Source organism: Cucurbita moschata, unplaced genomic scaffold, assembly GCF_002738365.1.
Source record: "Cucurbita moschata cultivar Rifu unplaced genomic scaffold, Cmos_1.0 Cmo_Scf00009, whole genome shotgun sequence".
NCBI classification, from domain to species: domain Eukaryota; kingdom Viridiplantae; phylum Streptophyta; class Magnoliopsida; order Cucurbitales; family Cucurbitaceae; genus Cucurbita; species Cucurbita moschata.
In genome coordinates this window covers 5,230,501-5,239,564 of record NW_019268525.1, presented here as the reverse complement: position 1 = coordinate 5,239,564, position 9,064 = coordinate 5,230,501, and the positions used below count along the sequence as shown (strand labels likewise).

Genomic DNA, 9,064 nt, shown 5'->3' with positions numbered 1-9,064 from the left:
TTTTTTTTTTTTTTTTTTTTTTTTTTTTTTTTTTTTTTTTTTTTTTTTTTTTTTTCTCTCTCTTAAATTCCATAAATAAATAAATAAATAAATAAATAAGAAAGTGGGCACAATGGAAGGCATTCCAAATGCTCCACCATCTTTGAATTCAACAATTTGCTGATCATTATTTATTTATGCTGTGTTTGGTTTGCTTTTTAATTCAATTATATTATTTTCAAGTATTTTAGTTAATATATTTATTAATTTAGTCTATTTATAAATATTAATAATTGAGGTTACAAATTTGATTTAGACTAAATAATGCGATTAGACCAACCTCGTGCATGTCTAATTTTTTTTTTTCTATAAATTATGATTAATAAAAAAATAATTTTGGATTTATATGGGTTAGTGGAACTCAATCAATCTATCTATCTTTCATTCAAAATAAAGCAAATTAATATATTGAATTCTATCACTTGTTATTGTAACCAATTATCACTAATAGGAATTTAATATTAATAGTAAATATTTAAACTTGTTTATTAATTTAAATTCGTTTGGATATCAACGTTTTCGACGTTTTTGAAAATTGAGATTTTCACCTTCTAAGTTCGAGCGATGGAGGGTCGAATAACCTTAGATCGACTAAGATAGTTAGAATGAAGTACAAATTAACCATTGAATTGATAAATATATTTTAAAGAAAATATCGGGGCTTATCAATTTCCGAGTAAAATAATTAAAAAATGCAATATTTATTGAATTATAAGGTAAGAATTACAACAATCAAGGTGAAAAATTGAGATAAAAAAAAAATTGAGTGTTAAACTTTGAAGTAAAAAATAATAAAATTTGATGTTCGAAGTTTGGCGCTTAGGCCCAAAATGAGATATATAATGGGTGGGAGATTGATGCCCTGGCCTATAGTCTTGAAGGGTTTTTATACCATTTAATATAATATACGCTAAATTAATAAAAATATCTCAATTTTAGGCTTTATGTAAAAAAAAAATATATATATTCTTAAACTTTTAGCACTTCACCTGCAATAGGAGCATAAGAACAATATTGTCAAACTAGGTCTAGACTGAATAGTGTAGCGGGTCGAGGTGACTATGTACCTTTATTTAATGACAAATGGCTAAGATCTCGCCTTTATGCTATAAACTCATTCTAATAGGGAATATGGGACCACATAGTCAGCCTAGCAAACACACGAGATCACTCCGTAGACTCAGTGACTCTATGGTCTTATAGAACCATCCGCTAGCCAAGTTTTCAAAAACGACATTCAAAGAAACTAGTATGTATTTTGTTGTTTTGTTTCTAACTCGATATTAAAATATTTATGGTATGCTATGCATCTCATAACTCATAACACTGTTCATTAGGAAAGGTGGTAGCCATCCTAGCTTATAATGGAAATTAAATAATGTATACTCATTTCACTATGTTCCTTCTATTTTTATATTTATTTATTTATTTTGCCATCGAATAGAAAACAAAGATTTTTAAGCTGATTAGGATGTTCGGGAGAAAATAGTAACAACGTCTATAAGCATCGATCCTCTCCCACAATGCAATGGTTAAATTGGAAAATATATAAAAAGTCAAATCCCTTCTTTCTTTTGTCGCAGTCATGCTTTAAGCACATACAAGTTTAGTATCACTTTGTCCATTCCACACTATTTTTTATTTTTATTTTTATTTTTTTTCGTGTCTCGGTCTCATGTCTATTGCCTACTGAAATCTCACTCATCTTTAGAGGATTAGAAAGATTTTGATATGGGCACCACTTTACCGCAAACTGACTTTGATTTCATCCCGAACTTCTCCTTGACCCATCTCCTTGAATTCAAAGGCTCGCCCACTCATAAATTCTCCCGTGCACCAGGATTCCATGCAGATAGAGAACACAACATAACGTTACCAAATTTCTTTCCAAGGAAAAGGTACAAAACATATAACGTTTAAAGGAAAATCAGCAAATAATTAAGGTCTCTATTTGGAATATCATCTCACAAACTCATTAACTCATTCATACATATTATTATTAACTCATTCATACATATTATTAAAGCCGCCTAATAGCAATAAGTGGATTCGCTTAGGCTTATAATTAAGAGCATTTAGTGGATTTGTTTAGGCTTATAATTTGTCCTTTTTTAAATTACAAAAAATAAATATGCATGATTATTGTTAAGCTGTCAGTGTTTACAAGAATGACAAGTCTGCAAGCCACGCTGGCATTTGTTTATTTATTTATTTGTTTGTTTATTTATTTATTTATTTATTTTAGGTGGCGTTGGAATAAAGATCTGTCATTCTCTAAGGAAATTAATAAAACATTAAACTAAATGTGGAAATTACTAAATTTACCGTCTGTCTCACACAATCTATAAGTTTTCAATTCCACAAATACAAATCTCCTCTTCATTTATGATTTTTTTAATATTTTATTTTCTACTTAAATTAAAAATTTGACTGTAATATAAATAAGTGAATACTTTTGAGCCTTTAAATTATATATTTAATTATATTTGAAATTATTTTTATGGAAATTATAATAGTCAATTCTGTGCTTTGTTTTCTATCTGATTTAAGAGAGCAAGAATTAGTTGTTTTTTGTATTTTTCTTATTTCAGTGATGGAGATTTTTATTTTTAAATTCATAATGCATTTTATTTTATTTATTTTTTAAAAAATAATAGTCCTTTGTAATTTCTCCCAATCATGTATGTATTCTTTATGTAACTATAATATATCATATTTAATTATATTATAATGTAAAAATGTAATAAGGTTGTGGATAATAAAATATGAGTAATTAGGACATAGGGTATGGATGCATTAATATAAAAAGGGACGAAGCCATATTCCTTTTTGTTGTAAGCATAAATTGAAACAAACAAGGAATTAAAGGAAATAATTAAAATGTAACAAAAAAGAAAATAAAATAAAAGAAACGCTCCCGTGATATAATAATGGAGAAATATATATATTTTTTTTAAAAAAAATGGAAATGTGTAGGAGTGGTTAGGTTTAGAAATTTGATTCGACCACTAGAGTGAAATGACGAAAACACCCTTGGAGCAGGGCAGTGATGTGACCGGCATATAAACGGTGCGCGGGTAATTAAATATAAATAAATAAAGGAAGGAGGAGGAAAGTAAAGATAATAGATGAAATTCAGCCTTTTCCTTCCATTTTCCATTTTTACCCTCTCAAATCCTTAAAAAAAAAGAAAAAAAAAAAGGATTATTTTGGAAAAATAAATTATATATATATTATAATTTCCGTGTAGGGCAATAAGGCCCAGTAAGGCAGGTGATGAAGAAAGGTTGTCTGGAAGTGAGTAACAAGATACGAAATATAAGAGAGAGAGAGAGAAAAATGTTCATTTCATGCTGCCCTCAAGCACCATACTGCGTCGTTTTGTGGGTATGGATTGGGTCCACCGACCCCCCTTTCTCTCTCCATCTTTCTCTCTCCATCTTTCTCTCTCTTCAATTAATTTCCATTTATTTTTCTTTTTTCCCGTCCCTATTTTGTATATGTGCTTCTGTATCTGCACGACACCAAATCAAATAAAATTAAACCATTTTTTTCTTCAATTTTAATTCTAATTTCCGTAAAAAAAAAAAAAAAAATTAAATTCAGAGAGAGAGAGAGAGAGAGTGTGTGTGTGTGTGTAAAACTAAAAGGCATCTAATGGGTTTGAGAGATGGAGTTGATTCCTGTATCCTTCTTCTTCTTCTTCTTCTTCTTCTTCTTCTTCTTCTTGTGACCAAAAGTTGCAGAGTTTGAGAGCAACATGGCTGCATCTTCTTCTTCCTCACTTCCAGTTTATGGCGTTGGAGAAGAATCAACTCCCCAGATGAGGCCTCCCTCTAATTCTTCCACTAAGAAAAAAAGAAACCAACCAGGAACTCCAAGCAAGTATTGTAATTCTTTTTCTTTTTCAATCCCCCCCAACAAAACAAAACCCTAAATTTTGTTTCTTCTTTTCAATTTGAATTTGATTTGGATTTGGATTTGGATTTGGATTTATTGTTGTTTGGTTCAGACCCAGATGCGGAGGTCATAGCCTTGAGTCCCAAGACCCTAATGGCTACGAACAGATTCATTTGCGAAGTTTGTAACAAAGGGTTTCAAAGAGAGCAAAACCTTCAGCTTCATAGACGAGGTCACAACTTGCCTTGGAAGTTAAAGCAAAAGTCCACTAAAGACCCTAAGCGCAAGGTTTACTTGTGTCCTGAACCCACATGCGTCCACCACCACCCTTCCAGGGCGCTTGGTGACTTAACCGGCATCAAAAAACACTACTCTAGAAAACATGGGGAGAAGAAATGGAAGTGTGATAAGTGCTCTAAGCGTTACGCTGTTCAGTCCGACTGGAAAGCTCACTCCAAAACGTGCGGTACTCGCGAGTATCGCTGCGATTGTGGCACTCTCTTCTCCAGGTCTCCTCTTCTTCGTCTTCTTCGCTTTATTGATTTTGAATCCGTGAATGATGGACCCACGGTTGTTGTTGTTGTCGTCGTCGTTGTTTTTGCAGACGGGATAGTTTTATTACTCATAGAGCTTTTTGTGATGCATTGGCTCAAGAGAGTGCTAGGCATCCTCCGAGTATTGGAAGGCATTTATATGGAGCACAAGACCATCCCAATATCATTAGCCAATCTGCTCCTGGACACTTTACTCATCTCCTTCCTTCATCCATGGGGTCTTCCTTTCGGCCGATGTCAGCGTCGGGGTTCTTCTTGACGGAGCAGAATAATCAGAGTAGCTTCCATGAGGATCAGCCAAACCAATCCCAACAAGGGTTCTTTGGAAACAAGGGGTTTCATGGGGTGATGCAATTCCCTGATATGCAATCCCATACCAATAATTGCGCTTCCAATGTCTTCAATTTGGGGTTCATTCCAAATTCTACTACCGATGGTACTACCAATTTGAACAATAACAACGACACCAACACTATTAGTACCAATTTGAATCAATTCAGTGCCGCAAACAATGGCAACAATGAAGCTGCTGCCTCTAACATTTTCGCGGTGATCGGCGATCAGATGAATTCAGCTGCACTCCCATCTCTCTACAGCAATGCCTCGGCTGTCGGCGGTGGAGGCGGTAGTGGTATCGGTGGTTTGTTCCCACATATGTCGGCGACAGCACTTCTTCAGAAGGCAGCTCAATTGGGTTCAACGACGTCGGGTAGCAACACGACATCGACGTTGCTAAGGTCGTTTGGAAGCTCCTCGAACTCAGGGGGGAAAGTGTCAGACAGAACGCTTTTCCCATTGGGTTACGGAGGAGTAACATTCGGGGAACATGAGAGCAATCTTCAGGATATGATGAATTCATTTGGAAGCGGGAGCTCGGGAAGTGGGATGTTCGGGAGCGGGATGAACTCGTTCGGTGGATTGGAGTGTAGTAGTAGTAGAACCAATATGGAAACGTTGGAGGATCCAAAGTTACAACAGGATGTAAGAGGAGTGAGGATGGGAGGGACAGATAGGTTAACAAGAGACTTCCTAGGCGTTGGACAGATTGTAAGAAGCATGAGTGGCGGCGGAGGCGGTTATTCACAGAAACAAGGGGCGGAGGGGATGGTTTTGGAGGGAAATGAGAGGAATTCAGCGCCGTCAAGTCAAGGTTTTGGTGGTGGAAATGGAAACTACCAGTGAAGTGAAGAAGAAGAAGAAGAACAAAAAGTACACACACAGAAACAGGTACATACGTCAAAATAATTTCTTTTTATATTATAAATATATATAAAATAAAAAAAAAGGTGATGTGTTAAAGTGACGTGGCGGGGGGCATCGGTAATTGCATGAGGACAGTGAAGAGCATGCAGTATATTTAGGGTTCTTTGTTTCATTCTTTGTCGCTTTTGTTCTCTTTTATGCCCTTACGTCTTTATACTACACAACACCCTGTCTGCCACACTCACGAGTTCCATATATATATTACCATTTTTATAATAAATAAATATATAATATTTATGTTTGTTTTGTTCAGATTTTTGAATTGCAACAAATAGGCAGGTCTCCCAAGTTCTTCAACCAGCGATCCAAAAATATCAGGTAGTTTTTTTTTTTTTTTTTTNTTTTTTTTTTTTTTTTTTTTTTATTTTATTTTATTTTATTTTATTTTGTTTTATTAAGTTTGGAGTAAGATGTATTAATTTTATATATTTCGCGGGCTACCAACGAGGTTTTTTATTTTTATTTTTATTTATTATATAATAATGAAATTTGAGTCTATTTATTTATTGTTTTATTAATTACGCTTATTTCGTCTCTTCAGATTATATATAAATTTTTTTTAAAAATGGAAAAGAAATAAAATGATTATTATTGTATCCTTGAAACGCTTACACATGCATGCATTGTAACGGTTTTTTTTTTTTTTTTTTTTTTNTTTTTTTTTTTTTTTTTTTTTTTTTTTTTTTTTTTTTTTTTTTTTTTTTTAATTGAAATGTAAAAAATAATATAACCAAAAACCAAAAATCGTTTCCCTATAATTAATTCCTTTCCATCATAAGAATATAGAATAATTTCTGAAATAATTAATCTTTTTTTAATTTTTTTAATTTATTTTTTATGAGGGTTAGGTATTGGGTTGTGGGGCACCACCCCTCACCGAATTTTTATTTTTTTTTTATTTTTTATTATTTGTGTGTTTTTAGGGATTGGAGAAATAAATAAATATGGAATTAATTTAAATATTTTTATTTATTATTATTATTATTTTTTTGTCTTTCCTGTTTGATTGTAGCATACACGTGAAGATTCTCATGCACTGGCCCACCCTCCTTTCTTTTAATTTTCATTTTTTAAAAAATAATATTATTGTTTTTTTTTTTAATAATTATTTTCTTTTTTTATGAAACTTATTTTTACCAATTTCGTGTCTCCCTAATATCTTCCCCCTCACATTTCTGTTGTGAATCCTACGTTTTTGGGAATTATCCTTTTTTTTTTTCATTTTTGTTGACATTATTTAATTTGGGAGATTATTTGTTTTTTTTTTTTTTTTAATTATTTAGATTTAGTTGATTCGTTGGTTTTGTTGAAATTATTTAATTTTTCAATTAGGTGGGAAATTCTTAATTTTGTTTGTTAAGGTAATTTAATTTTTTTTATTGTTTATTAATATTGATTTAGATTGAAGGTATTTTATTTAGCTACCAACAAACATGTGGGTTGCACGTGGAATTTGTATTTAATACAAGATAATTAAAAAAAAAAATAGAATAATTAATTTTGACATTCATGTTATTATTATTTTTTTAATCTCATATAAAATTGATCATAATTTGTAATTAATAATCAATAATTTTTTTCGTTTATTTTGTTCGCAAATGATCCGTGTAACCCATAAATGAGTAAAGTTGGGTGTCTTATTTTAGTAGCAACTTCAATTAATATGACCCATTTTGTAATTGTTACTAAGATGCAACTCTTGTTACAACGAGAGCCTTTTTAAGGAAGGCTAGCAATTGAAAATAATTATTAAGAAACCCTTTGGTTGGGGTTAGATGTGCATACATTCACGACAAAATATAACAAAATCAAAGGACCAAAGATCATTAAAATCGGTAAAGTTATGCACACAGATGAGTAGTTGCCACAGGTAAAATTACAAGTACATTCTCTTCGATCTGCAATTCGCGCACGCCTCAACTTGGCTTAAACAACTCTGTTTGATATTTTGTACTCATTCCTGTATTTCTAGACTGTTCTAGAGCCATTCATTAATATTTGGGAGGGTTTGAGGTTAGTATAGCTACTATTTAGTCAATTTTAAAATATTCGGAATCAAATTTACATCAAGTAAGAGAGTTAGATGGTTTGTTCTTTAGAGATGTCCTAATTAAGATGTTGTAGAACTTCAAAGGTGGAATTGGACTTCCACGAGTAGGATCCGACTAACACCAAATATGGGTATTTAGCGACTTCCGCTTAAGCCAATTAGGTAAGTGATCTTACTATTGGAATACTTTTGGACTAGGTTGAATCAATTATATGTTTATGAAGGATTCGTGCTCTATGGCTTACCGACGTATCATTACCTGTATGATGTGATGTTTAGAACTTTTTGTGCTGCATGTACTTCAAGAATGTCAATCCATGTACGCTATAATACCATGTCCATGTTAGACCCTATAAGACACTTAATGAATCATGTATGATAAGAATGAGTGATATGCCATGTACATGAATGCATGTCTTCTAAGAAGGTTATGTCATGAAAAGTATGGAGGTATAATGTGAGTCATAACCATGTACCATGATTTGAAAATGTGGGACCTCAAGCATGTTGTATGTCACAAACATGGAATACTTCCCTAATGTATTTTATGGACACGCACACAATGATATAATATACGCTTTTTTCTTTTTGTTGATTTTTGATAACGTAAGTGCGCACTATCCTGTTTTTAAATCTAGAGGTACATATGCGAGCTTGTCTAATGGGTCCGTGTGTCCATACGATTTCTACAATTTGAGTAAAAATTGGGGGCAACTCTTGATGGGGCTGCCCATTTACCCTGCACGAACGTCTGCCTCTCTATTATTCAACATTTCCATCGTTATTTAGCATTTTCTTTTTATTGTTTCTTTAAAAGTATGAGTTTGGTAATGAACTTGGATCAATCAAAGATTTTAGAAAGTTGAATTGTCACCCAAAAGATAAATTAGGTAATGAAATCGTACCCGATTCAATATATTCCAAAGGATAGAGAAAGAAAAAAAGGAAAAGAATTTAAATGAGAAGAACATAGAAGGCAATTATTTTGAGTGGGTCATGTTCATATTTGTAAAGTTAGCCACTTGACCATTTGCTATTTGGAATGATTCTGAGTGATTCTTCTTCTTCTTCTTCATTTCTTCTCCAAATCTTGCCTTTACTTTTGGTTTATGGAATCCAATGGACAACCAAAAAGACAACCTAATTTCCTTCTCTGTACCTTTGCCCCCTCCTACGACATGTCTCTGTCTTTTCACTTTTTTTTTTTTTTTTTTTTTTTTTTTTTTTTTTTTTTTTTTTTTTTTTTTTTTTTTTTTTT

General features: G+C 32.3%; 1 protein-coding gene across 3 annotated transcripts; it reads left to right on the top strand.

Annotated features, from left to right (window-relative positions):
• Positions 1 to 3,573: 3,573 nt before the first annotated feature.
• LOC111447633 (protein indeterminate-domain 5, chloroplastic-like) lies at positions 3,574 to 5,707 on the top strand. Of its 3 annotated transcripts, XM_023086894.1 has the most exons (4): positions 3,574 to 3,591; positions 3,734 to 3,929; positions 4,052 to 4,448; positions 4,544 to 5,707. In XM_023086894.1, exons 2-4 carry the CDS (start codon positions 3,800 to 3,802, stop codon positions 5,673 to 5,675), a joined length of 1,659 nt encoding a protein of 552 aa, XP_022942662.1. In that variant the 5' UTR covers positions 3,574 to 3,591; positions 3,734 to 3,799; the 3' UTR covers positions 5,676 to 5,707. The 3 variants fall into 3 exon arrangements, with proteins under 3 accessions (XP_022942662.1, XP_022942663.1, XP_022942664.1); XM_023086895.1 differs by lacking the exon at positions 3,574 to 3,591 and having other exon boundaries at positions 3,640 to 3,920; XM_023086896.1 differs by lacking the exon at positions 3,574 to 3,591 and having other exon boundaries at positions 3,787 to 3,924.
• Positions 5,708 to 9,064: the final 3,357 nt, after the last annotated feature.

What these genes read in the sequence shown, in the direction of transcription:
- LOC111447633 (XM_023086894.1), top strand. Translation starts at nt 3,800, where the DNA reads ATGGCTGCATCTTCTTCTTCCTCACTTCCAGTTTATGGCGTTGGAGAA. An exon ending in AGGAACTCCAAGCAAGTATT is followed by an intron (nt 3,930 to 4,051) that starts GTAATTCTTTTT and finishes TGTTTGGTTCAG; the next exon opens with ACCCAGATGCGGAGGTCATA. An exon ending in TGTGGCACTCTCTTCTCCAG is followed by an intron (nt 4,449 to 4,543) that starts GTCTCCTCTTCT and finishes TTGTTTTTGCAG; the next exon opens with ACGGGATAGTTTTATTACTC.